At 35.8% G+C, this 14,670-nt stretch overlaps 1 protein-coding gene across 3 annotated transcripts in view; it reads right to left on the bottom strand.

Moving 5' to 3' along the window:
* ITGAV (integrin subunit alpha V) overlaps positions 1-14,670 on the bottom strand; it is a 42,869-nt gene that overhangs the window by 12,377 nt on the left and 15,822 nt on the right. For all 3 annotated transcript variants that reach the window (XM_042874664.1, XM_042874665.1, XM_042874663.1), the window contains exons 5-20: positions 13,869-13,930; positions 12,225-12,270; positions 11,026-11,151; positions 10,192-10,236; positions 9,963-10,006; positions 9,820-9,876; positions 9,093-9,145; positions 8,491-8,693; positions 6,151-6,342; positions 5,989-6,034; positions 5,292-5,393; positions 4,691-4,749; positions 3,440-3,594; positions 2,218-2,355; positions 1,549-1,616; positions 471-618 (exon numbers count right to left, since the gene is read on the bottom strand). In XM_042874664.1, coding sequence (XP_042730598.1) covers positions 471-618; positions 1,549-1,616; positions 2,218-2,355; positions 3,440-3,594; positions 4,691-4,749; positions 5,292-5,393; positions 5,989-6,034; positions 6,151-6,342; positions 8,491-8,693; positions 9,093-9,145; positions 9,820-9,876; positions 9,963-10,006; positions 10,192-10,236; positions 11,026-11,151; positions 12,225-12,270; positions 13,869-13,930 — 1,544 coding nt within the window. The remainder of the gene's footprint in view (positions 1-470; positions 619-1,548; positions 1,617-2,217; positions 2,356-3,439; positions 3,595-4,690; positions 4,750-5,291; positions 5,394-5,988; positions 6,035-6,150; positions 6,343-8,490; positions 8,694-9,092; positions 9,146-9,819; positions 9,877-9,962; positions 10,007-10,191; positions 10,237-11,025; positions 11,152-12,224; positions 12,271-13,868; positions 13,931-14,670) is intronic.

Here is a 14,670-nt window from a genome sequence, read left to right on the forward strand (position 1 = left end):
GACAGACCTGATTATTTCAGTGATCTAAAGCATTTTTCCACGTAATTCTTTACAACCTATGTGAATAAACTTTGGCAATCAGGGAAGTGTTAAAACTCTCAGCAGAAAATACAGATTGGAAAGCAAAATAACACAAATACTCACTGGCTTACTCAACAAGAGGTGTTAAAGGAGCTGCCAGATTTTTGATAGAATTAAATCTGAATGGCTACCATTTGTTTAAAGACTGATAGCAGATAAAATCTGTGTGTCAGACCCCATGACACAGACTTTCCTTTGTTGCTACCAGCAGACTCAAACTAGAAACATTTGCCAAGATGTCAGGTAAACACAGGGCTTGGAAGAATCCTAGAGCATTACTTTGGAGCTTTGCTTCAAGACTTCATCTTAAAAAGTATCACTGATGGACTCTCTCCTGCAGGCTTCAATAGCAACAATTACTCAAAGAAGAACAAGATTCACAATTTTACCTCATTATTTCGAACAACACCAATGAAATCTGCTTGGGGAGGAACAATGACAAAGAGCTCTGCTTCGTAGGCTCCTTCCCCTTGATTCTCTGCATTGACAGTCAGCGTTAAGGGATTGTCATCACCAATGTAGATCTTCTTCTGATCACTGAAGCAAAACAAGGGTAAAATAATCAACATGGAAACAAATTATGTAGCCCAACACTTGCTTTTTAACAGAGTAAACAATTAACAACTATGTCCCTGTGCACATTTGAGTTACATGCCTACTTTACAGAAGTACAAGCACACATTTATAACAAAAGTTAATGGAAGGAAGGCTCAACTACATAATACAGCCACACCTCTCTAAAACATTTGTTCCAAATACAAATACAATATCTTAAAAAAAACAAAACAAAAACAAAAACCAAGTATTTCTATTATTTTCATGTTACCAACCAAAAGTTAAGCTAAATATAGCTGCACTAATGTAAAAGGTTTCTGAAACATTTGCATGAATGAGCATACTCATACATACATGAGCAAACACTGTAGATATAACGGCATAAAATATGTTAACAGTTATGAGTAGAGGTAGTATATTCAGAATGGCTTTCAGGCCTACCAAGCAGAAGAAGCTCAGCCTCAGGACAACAACTGCAATAGAGAGCTTGTTCTTTTTTTCTTGAATATATAAAAGATACTGCCCATACTAACAAAAGACAAAAGAAGCTTTATCCACCCATGCTGAAGAAAAACATGCCTGTTCATATTTTCATGTTCCTGTCTAGTATTAAATAACCTAACACTAGTGTAGCTACGAGTAACACTACCGTTATATCCGGGTCAGCAAACATGGACATAAAAGGCTGTGTTCAATGATACTGGAGAGGGTGCATTGCTCTCCCTGTATTACATGCTAGTGACATTTGGTTACAAAGCAGAAAAAAAGGTTTTCCCAGCAACAAACAGGTCCTACTTATTTCAAGAGACTATTTTAACGGAAGTATTACAAGGCTCTTGAAGTCCAGAATTCAAGGTTAGAATTCAAATAGTGTTGTTCTCTTCTCATATGGCATTTTTGTCATATAATTACCTTCTTACTGAAACCTCCAGCTTTGGTTTGCAGATATTATCCTCACCACAATCCAACAGGATGTGTGCCTACGCAAAAATCAAAAGCATATTTATTTAATTATTTGTGCATAACATACCAGTTAGTCAAAGAACCTGCCACACTTTCCAGCTCCAGCACTAACACCTACATGACTTGGTCCTCTTTCATTTACTTTGAATCTATTTATCTTGAGTTTTTGCAATCAAGTTAAAACTTTCCTCTTTACAAACAAGAGTAGAAACCGTATACAAAAGAGCAGAAACATAAGAGATCTGTAAAGATAAATGGCTAAAACACATAAAGAAGCACAGCGTGAGGAATGGAAAAAACACTCCAATCCTTTAAGGGATTCAGTACTGTTATCTTCTTTTCTCCAGAAAAATGTTACACTGTACAGATGAATAAGAAATCCAGCGCTAAGGATTGAAATACTTTAAAGAAAAAGAAAAATGTCACAGAGGGAAGGAAAAAAAAGACACATAAGAAAAAAAGCATGCAAGTCCAATCTAAAGTTGCATAACTCAAAGGCTAAGGCCTAAATACATGTTTTTGTATCATAATTTTTGATAAGCGCTAAGATGAACATACGTTTTGAAAGCTGAAAATATATTCTTACAAAATCTGTGACGACAGAACATGGAACTGTACCTGTCTGCTCATATTAGCAGGAGTGAACTGATTGAGGATAGGATGCAATCCTGTTGCATCCGCAGCTGTTTTGTAATCAAGACGATATTCCATAAAAATTGTAATGGGAGTTAATTTGTCTCTAAATTCAGATTCATCCTAAGGAAACAAAAAAAATTGAATTACAATTAGAATGCGTAAAGAAAACAAAACCAAAGATCTTCTAGTTAACAGCCATCCCAACAGCAACACTGAGCAGTATTTTTATTTATTGATCAACTTGCAGTAGGAACTAGGAGGCCAAAACAGCATTCCAATATCTGAGCTCTTTCCAACTAAAACATGTCTTCTCAAAGAACCTGCATTGTATACTTCAATATATACAGTTTTGGTTTTAGCAAGTATGATTAACAAAACGTAAAAGGAGAGCATACAGAAAGATTAAGTCATAAAACTTAAGCAACGAGGAGTCTTCGAGCCTGAACAATTCTACTCCTTCCTATAACAAAAAAAAAAACCTGTATGTTTCTTAAATCCCTCATAGATGTTCATCTTCAAACTTCCCGAAAATATTCATTTACAATGGATTCATTCGTTTTCATACTATTCATTTCAAATCACTGTTGAGTTCATTACAGGACCTTACTTCAGAGGCTATCTTCTCTGGACAGAAATCTATTATTAACTCTTTTCCTGACAGTTTGCAACCATTTTTGTGTTCTATTTGCAGTCTTCTCATATAGATTGTAATTGTTAGTTTCCATCTAAGAATGTTTTACCAGCCAGAGTTTCTTCTCTTGGGTCAGACATTGTATTTGTGGACACCTGTCCACATTTGTAGAGACTGAAGCAAAAGTCTGATAAAAACCATATGGAACATTTCAGCTATTTCCATCTCCTCTAATTTGCTGATTTTCACTTTATGGTTGAAAAATCTGTATTTTTCTTTATTTCTCTTGCTTCCAAAGTAGAAGCACAACCTCTTCTTATTGACTTCCAAGTTACCTGTAAATTATAACTAATTTTATGTCTAGGTGACTTGTCCATGAAGTGCTTTAAAGAATTTGAATTGAATTTCCAGTCCATTTAGTGACCAGGATCTTAATCAAAATACTAATCCTCTTTGTCCTCTGGCAGCAACATTAACCCAGGAAAGATAGACCAGTTTAATAGTTCTAGGCTTATCCACTAGGCATGAAGTTTCTCCGGTAATGATTTTCCTAGAACATAAATAGATGCTCACCCTCAGAAAAGCATCAAGTTCTTCACAATTCATTTTGCCTCCCTTTGTAATAGTCATGTTCTTGGAATGGCTAGGCTGTTTGCTGTGGAGAAAGAGAGCTCGCCTTATAGCTCCTTTTTGCTTCAGTTTATCCAACAGCAGCTCCACTTGGAAATCTGTCCAATACAAAGCATTTGGATTAGGGACGTTTTATCCAATTAAACACAAAGCAGATCTGCATCAGAAGTGAGCTTAAAAGTTGATTTCACCTTTTAAATAATATATAACGCTATAAATATAATAATTAGTATTTAATACTTAGAAATTGTAAAACTTTTGTTTATTTAAATACAAAATCTGTTAATACATCATTCTCAGTACAGTAACTAAGAATAAATAAGAAGTGCCACGATTACCCAAAAATCGAGCTCCGCTCATTCTTTCAAAACAAAACCTGTATTACTGTTTGAGCAGTGATAAATTCATAAGTGCTTTGGAACTGCAAGAGAAATGCTTTTCCAGCCAGTAAATAGTACAGCAGCTTTGCACATAATATGTACATAATTGAACTGTGTTGCTAACTTAGCTACTTCAAATATTCAATACAGATAATGAAATATAAAATATTTATAGCAATTTTTATGAATCCTCCCAAATCATACCTCCTATATGCATGTCATACAGCAAATAAGGAAAAGCATTTCTAATTGCTAGTCACAACCGGGCTATAGCATGCCATCTGCCATACTATACAATCTCAGGAAAAACTTTAAAAGCTGTTTGAAGCAATCTTTTTCTGATTCTGATCTAGAAAATCTGATCAGAAAATCAGTGATATCAATCAGAATCTGAGGATTTCAACAAAAATGTGAGACGTGCTTTGTGTCTTGTCTATATTCTTAAGGCCTAATTAAGCGTGTGCTTGAATGTTCTTGTTTAAAGCTCTCCTCTACATAACATTTCATATCAGTTCCATAAAATAGAAAGAATTTCTCAAGACTAATTCCACAAAATGGTGAGACATGCTTCAAGTCCCAATCACTCTAAAAACCACACTGATTTCAACTGATACAAGGTAACAGAAAAAAAAGAAAAGAAAAATACAACACCAAACCCTACTGAAGAAAGTCTTGTAGATTTGTAGTTATTGAACTGGCAAAATTCTGCTATAAATAGTTATCATTTGTTTCAGAAATGAAAGAGTTACAACTAGTACCTGTGTCTGCAAACAGGCTAAATGAAGGCAGAACAAAAAAATGTAATAAAACTTACTGAGCGAATTAGGGAGTTTTCCTTTGCCATCTGCTTTTAAGCAGAATTTTACTTTGAAGCTGTTTTGGAAGAAAAGAAAGGATTAATTTCACACATTTTCCCCCATCTCATTTTCTTCTAAAACTCCTCACTGTTTTTCTCAGTTCAGAGGTCTTCTGTTGTGAGACTCTAACTCAATCCCAAGCCGTGATTTCTACTAGTGAAAAAAAATTGCAGCCTATTAATAAAACAGACAGCAAAGAAAGCAATGCAAAGCCTTGGGGTGCAAAAGGAGCATGGCCAGCAAGTCAAAGGGGCTGATCCTCTCCTTTTATTCTGCCCTGGTGTGGCCACATCTAGAGTACTATGTCCAGCTCTGCGCTCCCTGGTTCAAGAAAGAGAGGGATCTTCTAGAGAGAATCCAACAGAGGGCCACAAAGGTGATTAAGGGCCTGGAGTAACCCCCTTGCAAGGAAAAGCTGAGAGACCTGGGGCTGTTCAGGCTGGAGAAGAAAAGGGTAGAATTATAGAATCATAGACTCCTTTCAAAACTTGAAGTTAATGAAAATAAGAAGTTGAAAAGCTGCTTCTTCTCCAAGGAAAATAGGGATATCCTACTTACCATGAAACTTTTACATCTGACAGTGAACAGGCTTTGTTTTCTGGGTTTAGAATGGTTGGATTAACTTCCAGGGCAGCATTCACTCTAATAACTGGTCTGGCCCTAAAAAGAAGACATCCTTTTGAACAGCATTCTGCACCATGGTAGACAGTGCCCTTCCCACTAAACTGCAAAATGCACGCTGAGAAAATAATTAGTGGAAGTTCAAGAATAATGAATAATCTTGGAGTTGATTAAGGAAAAAGATAAAGATTTTCCTTACTCTTTTACTTCCATCAGAGTTGTGACATTGACAACCGTGTTAAGGAAAAGTCCTTCCTATTTTCAACACAGACAAATTTGGTATTTTCCCCAAATGACCAAGTCTTGGGGGGAATACTGGGACTGCACAGCGTAATAGCTAACAGCAACCTCTTTCTTAGAATCCAGAAAACTATCAGTCAGAAAGCTTTAAAGACAATTTTGAATTGTCTCGTAACAACAGATACATTGAGAAAGATAAATAATAAGATTACAAATTTCTCCAGTAAAAACAGCAGTATAACCTTTCCTCCTCTCCTATCTTCAGTAGTCTAGAAGACAGAATGGCAGAATTTCAGACTTCACTAATCTTGCTTTGTTTTGGAGCTAACAAATGCCAGTGAGCTTTCCTTCTTAATTTACTTTTACTTTTGTAAAAGCACAGAGTAATACACACCTATACAAAACAGCTGTGTCAACACCAAAGGCTCCAACAATCAAGTCTAAGAAAAAAGGAGAGAAAAGGGAAATAATACACATTTATATATATATATTTTAATAGGCTGTTAGTTAGAGGTAGGGCTGCTATTAATCTGAAGTGACATGTAGAGCCAAGGACCTGGATATCCATTTTTGTCCACGTCTGTGGCTCCTTTCAGTGAGTACCCAAAGCTGGGTGGCATAGTACGAGCAGCCCACTGCCCTTCAAGAATCTGAGATGGGACTGCATTCAAACCAGTTGCTCTTCCATTGTAGATATAGACAAGTCCTCTCTTGTCCTCTCCACCGTACGGTGCAGCTACTGCAATATCTGTAAAACAAAAGAATCATCTTTAACATCTTTAATATTTATGCTGATGATCTGTAATTTCTGATCTTGTAATTTTAATCTATATCAACAGGAACAGAATGTAACAAGTCTTTAAAAAAAAAATTATTTTATTTTTTTTTTATTGTATGCTAGGATATCCTAAAAAGTTAGCAAGAGCATACCAAACTTTTATTTGGGTGTGGAGAGTAAGAGGAACAGTTCTGCAAATACTTATGCACTTCACTAACTCACAGATGGATCAGATGGATTTGGGATAGTTTTGAGTTTATTTAACACCCAAAATCAGTCACTGCTGGAGACAAATCAAATAAGTAAGTAGAACTATTTGTCCATTTCATTAACATGCTCATGTTCCTCCAAAGGGTGTGGTATCTTAATAGTTGTGGAAGACTCTGAAATCAGCCTAAACAAATGTTAAATATTGAATTCCAATCTACTGGTATCAGGGCTTGGCCATTTATTTTACAGATAATCTTCAGTTACAGCAATTACATTCTCTCTTTAGTTTAATATGTTTGTGAGCACTTAACAGTTAACAATAAACAGTAATAAATGAAATGCTAATCAGACTCCACAGGAAATAACACCTCTAAAAGCAGCTTTAGAAGCGTACTGGTGACCTAAAGTAAATGTTTTCCCAGCAGGTTCAAAGTTTTGCTTAACATGCAAGTGTTTAAATACTTAACAAGATACAGAGAGTAATTAAATGAGTCCCCATTCTTCTCCTGATTTTGAAAATGTTTCTTAAGAGAACAAATACCTTACCATTTCATATTTTAAAACTCATCTTTACAAACTTTACACAAACAATAGAAATTTCAATCTTGAACCATACTGTGATGAAAAGCATTTTAATTAGCACTCCCAAAGTGGAACAGAACAAAAAATGAATAAAGTAGATCTAATAATGGCATAATAATTACACTTACAACAAGGAAGATTTTCGCTACGATTTTCTCACCTATACGTATTTCAGACTGAAATATGATGGAATGAAAGCATTGTCTGGATCATCTAATCAAGTGAACAGTTGTTTTTTTTTTCTTAGCTGTAACCTTTCCAATGTCTTCCATGAATAGGTGCAGTGATGTTGAATCCTTGCACTAATTCTATACACTACCACTGACTAAAAAAATTTAAGTATTAACTTGATCATATTAAATGGCATAAAGTATTTCGAGCTACCATACATGTGGTACCAAACTGGCACATTGCAAAAGGATTCTGAAGTTAGCATGCTCATACTCGGCCTAAAATCAGATTTTTATCCAATAATGGCTAAGTTAATTATGTAAATTGCTAAGTAAAATGCTAAAACAAATATTTATTTATTAAACGTGTTCTCCTAGGACCGTGAAAGCCTCTGACCCAAAACTATAACTGTTGGCTGTTTGTTTGTTGTCCATGCCCAAGTCAAAGTTACAAGAAGCACTGGCCAAAGGCTTGGGATTCCACACTTTTGGTCAGAGTCCACACTTATGCTCAGGAAACCCAGCTCTTGGTGCAGTTAGCTGTAGTTGTCACAAAACATTTTCAGTAAACTTTTCAATTAAATTAAAAATAATAATAATAATAATAATAATAATAATAATAATAATATATATATATATATATGTGTGTATATATATATATACACACACACACACACACACACACACTTTTTTTAAATCTAGACTTTTCTCAGGAAAATCTTTTCTATTGAAACAGTTTTAACCAACTCTTGGAAACATTCTCCAGTGATCTTTGTGTTTCTGGAGAGAAAGATTGGCTTTAAGCAATGGAAACAGGTAAATTGTATTGAGGATGTCCAAACAAATTACAGTGGAGACTAAGATATTTAACCAAAATAACTACTGTACTTATCACCTAGAAAGAAATACACTTCCAGCATAACAACTAAAATAATCCATGCTGTAGTTTAAATGGTATAGTCTCTGCTCGATGCATACATGTAACTCCTGTTAGCATTCTTGGGAGTAGCATACAAGCATCGAAAGGAGTCTAGACCTTAGTGTCCAACATTCACTCATGGTTAGAATTCTTAATGTTTGCATGCAGAATCCAAACTTCACGTCGTCTAGATTTTATCTATAAACTTAAAATTCTGGTCAAAAAATGATGTCCTACCATTAAAGCCATCCTGGTCTAGATCACCCAGGGGTGCAATAGCACTGCCAAATCTTGCAAATATCTCAAAACCATTCAGCTTTGCGATCTGAAACCCTCCAGAGGCTCTTTGAAGACAAATGGAAACTTGGCCGACCTCTTGAAGTTTCCCATCAGAACCTCGATCCATAAAGAGTGGGGCTCCAATAAACAAATCTGTGTAACTGGACCAAAGAGGGATAAGGTTCTTTTAATAACAGCATGAAAATCCAGTTTCATTCTCTCAAGTATCCATTAGCAGGAATAATTCAGCACTCAAGCCAGTGTTAACATGAAAGTTTCCCATCATTGAATTGCAACAGAAGGCAAATATTTATGGCAAAGGAAGCCATATAACAAACAATTTAACGCATTTAAAGCATGTGAATACACATGCATTTTTGTAAGTATATAAAAAACGAATCTACACTTGACAAAATGTTGAAGTCTAGTGAAAAAGTCTATTGTATAGATACAATTAACCAAGTTAAACAAGATAAAAAAGCATATTATAAGCATTTTTTGTTTGTTTTTAAATCTTTCCAGAAATATTGGGTGGAAAGGGGGAAAAGGAGCCCACTTACTCGTCCCCATTGATATCTGTGGCAGCCACTGAATACCCAAAATAGGCAGCCATCTGGAAAACAAAATTCAAAACAAGTTTTTGAGTTCTAATGACATAAACACACAAGAATGCTTGTGCAAAGCTTTTTAGAAGTGATATTAGGGAGATGATTATATATACCGTAAAAAAAAAAAATCTCATTTTTGTCTTCAGTACTCTGTTAGAAGGTCAACTTGTGAGTTACCTTCCCCATTCTGCCTTTCATGATCCAGTACTCCTTCTCAGTTATCGAAATAGGCAGCATTTGCTCTACCCAATTAAGATTTTTTTTCTAAGTAGCGTCAAGTGTCTAAGAATCACAAAACCATTAAGATTGGAAAAGACCAAGATCATCTAATCCAAACATCAGCCCATCACCACCGTGTCTACCAAACCACATCCATAAGTAGCATATCTACCCTTTTCTTGAAAAACTCCAGAGGTGGTGACTCCACCACTCCCCTGGAGAGCCTGTCCCATAAAACAAGAACAGTACCATAAAACAAGAACAGTACCATAAAACAAGAACAGTACCATAAAACAAGAACAGGCAGAACTTACAATTCCTACACATGTAAACATTTTTTTGGCACTGAAGCTAATAACATAGGGAATTTTACATAATCTAGTACCCAAAATAGTTTCTTAACATATCATTTCTCATTAAAAACAGCCTCCCTGTCATCTACCACACTGAAGGAACATACCTGCTCTCCAGTGAAGTTGTACATGGAGGACATGTTTTTCCCATTGTAGATGGACACCTGCACATGAGAAAAAACACATTATGGCAAAGCAACAACTTCAATCTTTTCATTTATTATGAAATTAACTGCTTCCAATTTCCTACCATGCCTAGAGTTCTTGCTGCTCTTGGGACTCCTGATACAAAGTCTGAAATACAAAACAAGACACCCATATAACATTCAGTTTCCAAAGCAGAATGCCTTCTTTTGTACAGGGTAGCTCATTCCTACTGCTTTATACGTTTTCCCTTGCACTTTATCATTTGTTCTACACCACTTACTTGAAAGTCCTGCACAGTGAATTACCATTTTTTACTCAAACAACAATCTTACCTTCTATGCCATCACCATTGAAGTCTCCAACAGCCACGGAATAACCTGATTAAGAGAAAAATTAGTAAATGACTTCAGGAACATTTTTAAGCCTTTCACCTCTCTAAACTTTTCACAAGTCTTGATGCACAAGTCTCTTGCTTCACACTGAAATATAATGAAACAATTTTTTGCCTCTGAGTAGATTAGATGATGAACAGTAACACAAGCAGACTGTAACTCATCAGCTTCTGAGTGAGAAGACAAATTCAGTGGGTGAATTTAACAAACTTTGTATACCAGGTCTTTTATGACGAGAAGTGTGTCAGGCAGTTATTTAGGATGAGTACCTGGGAAATGTCCACATTCACCCTTAATATTTTTCTGAACAGTTAGACATAGGTAAAGCTAAATGGTAACTTCCTACTTGTCAAAGGCAATCTTCTCATTAGCATTCTTTCCAAACATGATTCTGTCCCATTTTTGCTTCGTTTTGATATGTTATTTAGAAACAACTACTTTTCTAAAATAAATAGCTACGTGAGTAACTTGCCAGGTAAATATCATACCTGATAAGTTGTATTAGGCCAAAATTACAGAGCACCAAAACGTACAGAAATAGTCCCGTTTATTTTGTGATCAGCTGGTTTTTGAGTCAAGATTACGGCAAGGTAACTAAGCTTCTTTCATACAGGCATTACAGCATTTTTGGCTCTCTTCTTATCTGCCAAAATTTAAATTAATACTGTGGTCTACAACTTAATAGAAAGAATATGAATAGCATAAGAGCTTTCGTGTTTGTTTTGTTTGATTGTTTAAGTACAACAAGATTTACCTCCCTTTCAAGCTACATACCCAAGTAGCTGTCATCAAAAGCAGCACTAGCAGGTCTGGTTGCTAACTGGTCGTCATATTTTGTACTGTAGACTTTGGAGTCATATTTAGCCACAATCTCTGTCACTCGATCAGAAATGAGCTGGCCTAAAGATACAGAAAACAGCTTAAAACACATGTGCACGCATACAGTAAACAAGACAGATTTATGAGATACTTGCTTATAAAGCAGCAGCTCTTCCACAATACTGATCAGAAAACAGCCAACAGCAGCAACACCAGAAAGGATAAAAATGGAAATCTGGATCCTACTGCAGCAAAGATTTATGCACATATTTAATCAAAAGCTCATGACGTGTTTCCACTGAAAATAGAGGCCACTCCTATACGTAAGGCAGGACTTGAATGAGACTGCTCAGTTAGGTAAAAGTAAGCATATGCTTGTGCTATTTCAGAGCTGAGTCATCCCGCTCTTGTCTCAATTCCATAGAATGAGAGCTTAGTATGGCAGTAAACAAGCTCTTAACAAGCTAGTGCTTTACTGCCTTCTTCCTGTTCTCATTTCACTAGCCACTAGATGGTGACTTCATCACATTCCTTTCTTTGAGTTTAAAATTAGATTGTATTGCAAGACATTTTTTTCCAGGAGAGCACTGACTTCACATTTCCAGATGTGTATGCAGCACAGGGACAACTACTCTTCCAGCATCTCAGAACGTGGGGTAAAAATACAGTTTTCACAAGTATGCTATTGGTATCTTCTATTCAGAGCTGAGATTGATCTTCGGTAGTAACAGAAGAGAATAAATAGTTCTAACAGATGAATTTGAATCTTTGCCAGAAAGCAATAAGATGAATAAAGGTACATAATGTATATTGTATTCTGTCTGCAGCTGAATTGCAATCATTTTATTTGGTTTGGAGTTTTGAACATAGAACTAGAAAGAAGTCTCTTGTGATGCTAAGTCTACGTGTTGCCTGGCATTATACAGAAAATCTTTTAAATATTTTGGTATTTACATTATAAAACGAAGGCAACAAATGTTGGCAATTCTGTCCTGGTTGTAACAACCATCTTCCAAACTGAGGGCTGCAGGTAAATACTGCAAGACCCAGCATACAAGTACTCACTGAAGCCCACATTTACAAAATATGAATGAAAAGATGTTAAGAAAATTGAAGAGGTCATCCTATTCTGTAACTTAAACAATGTATCTTACCTTGCCAGTAAAAACTGCCAGGTCCTCCAAGCAGGACTCTGTCTCCCTTGGGGGAAAAAGTAAAAAGGGGGAGGGGAGGTAATCTTCAAATTAATTATTTCTAGAGACCAAGAGAACACGTCCTGTATTTATGGGAATCAAATAATCACATGCAAATACATTGCATGTAAATAAACCACATGTAAATAAGTTGTAGCTTCACTGACCCCACCACTCCACCCTTCACATTTTTTGAAGGAATGATTGATTAATCCTAATTTGAAATGTATACACTGTAGAATACTAAGATAAACTACTATATCACTTCAGTGACTTGCTTCTCTATATCTTCCATCTAAAATTATCAGCGTCATTTTGCTTTTTGTTTTAGTAGAACTTTATATCCAAGTAAGGCAACAAATATATTTGGGGGAGAGTATAAAGATTGCTACAAACCAATACGATTTTTGGCCAGTACACAAAACCAGACTCATCTTCTGCCCCTCTTTTTTCTACAACTTCTTGTTAGTCAAGTTTAATTCAGAAAAGCTGTAATGTAATTCAGCTCCTCCATATTCCCTGGTAGAAATGCAGTCCACAAACCATTTTAAGCAACTTGAACCACATTAGCTATCCCAGTGCTGGGAATTTGCTCCATAAGTACTTTACTCAATCAGACCATTGGCTTTGCTACATAACTAAGCCACTTATCCTCATTTTCATCTAAAAACCTCTCACATTCACCTCTCAGAACAAAATAGGTCAGAGATTTGGAGACACCAGTCTTGCCAACTCAGCTAGGGAGGTGGAGTGGAACCCAGCATTTGTTTTAACAGGAGCTAGAGTCTGCACAGTAGTCCTGAAGGGTACAGGCAAAATAAATAAATACTTCTAGGCCAATATTTACACAGTCTGTGGAGCAGAAACAAGGGTGTCTTCAGGCAAAGAACGAAGGAGTATTATGCAATATAAGGTTTGAAAAACCCAAACGATTGCCACATCGCAAATGGGTCTTACCAGGCCCAGATAATGCTAAACAATTTAAGAGATAAAAAAAAATGATGATAAAAGAACTATAGTTAGTTCTGAGATTCAGGCACAATTTTATTGTGAGCAGATTTAAGAAGTTATTCTGAATTTAAAATATAGGTATATTAAAGGGAAGGAGAATATACTATAGAAAAAAAATATAATAAAGAGGGCAAAAAAGTCTATTTCTCCTAGTCACTGAGAAAAACAAAGCTCCATTCACAAGAATGCTGTCTACAAGTTCCTTTCAGCAGTGAGTTACTTTTCCTCAACAAGTACCATTAGCCAGGCACTAGTCCTTCCAGAAAAAAGGCTCTGAAGACATTTTACCTGAGTACTAGCTGCAGCAGGGCTTCATAGCATGAGGCTGGAAAACTGGATTATTTATTTTTGACATGACTCCTAGAAGTGGTAAGTGAGCTGTTATGAAGGTGTAGGGAGAAACGTGTTTACACTACTGGAATGGTTTGAAGGGATTGTTGTTAGTTTACGAGGAGTTTATCGTTGGCTTTCTCTCCTCGGCTCGACCAGGAACGGTGGTTTACATGTAGTTTCATAGTGTCTCTGCTTGTATCAGGGTGGTTGTTAAATTGGAACCATCTGCTGAGTAACGGGAACTAAGTAACAATCACATACCTTTGTAAAGTCGATACTAAATCCACCTTGACAAAATCCTTGCCCATCTGCATCAATAGTGGCTAAAGAACAGATATAGAAGGAAAAAAAAGAAAATCAAAGTAGTAAATCAGGTTGTTTTGTAGATTCTTCCCAACATCTTTTTAGGTAACATTGCACTCCTGACCTTGAAGTTTGTAAACTTATTTCTCTTGAATTAGTATTTTCTCTTTACAAACAACTCACCATCAAATGCTGTAATACATTCAGGGCTGGCCTAACATGTATTCTAACCTTAGCATACTTTACAGCCTATTTCAGTCTAAATAAGCAGCAACTGCATATTTCTTCTGGATTTAATCTTAAATTATCAAGAAAAAGACGTTCCTTGTTTTATTCAGGAAACCATGGAAAATATAGAACAAGGTTTGCTTTTCTTATGGAAAAAAATTAAAATTGAAATGTAAATAACAATAGGATATTTGAAGTATTGCTTAAAAGAAAAGTTGCATACCTTGCTGAAAAAATCCCCACACACTGAGACTCATCTACAGCTGGCTTAATCTTATGACTATATAGGTCCAGAACAGAAATGCAGACACTCATCTAGAATCGTGACTAACTGAAGTTCATACTTTCTTAATTAACCTCTTTTCCTGTTGGACCACAATGGATTTCAACCCTGCCTTTCACTAATGCCTTGGGGAAAAAAAATAAAAACAAAACTTTATGCAAGTGCTCAACCTTTAGACTTGCATAGTAGGAAAAAAAAAAAGAAAAAGAAAAAAGAAAAAAGAAAAAAGAAAAAAGAAAAAAGAAAAAA

The sequence above is a fragment of the Lagopus leucura genome, unplaced genomic scaffold (assembly GCF_019238085.1).
Source record: "Lagopus leucura isolate 7727_CA_CO unplaced genomic scaffold, USGS_WTPT01 Super-Scaffold_100012, whole genome shotgun sequence".
Classification (NCBI taxonomy): domain Eukaryota; kingdom Metazoa; phylum Chordata; class Aves; order Galliformes; family Phasianidae; genus Lagopus; species Lagopus leucura.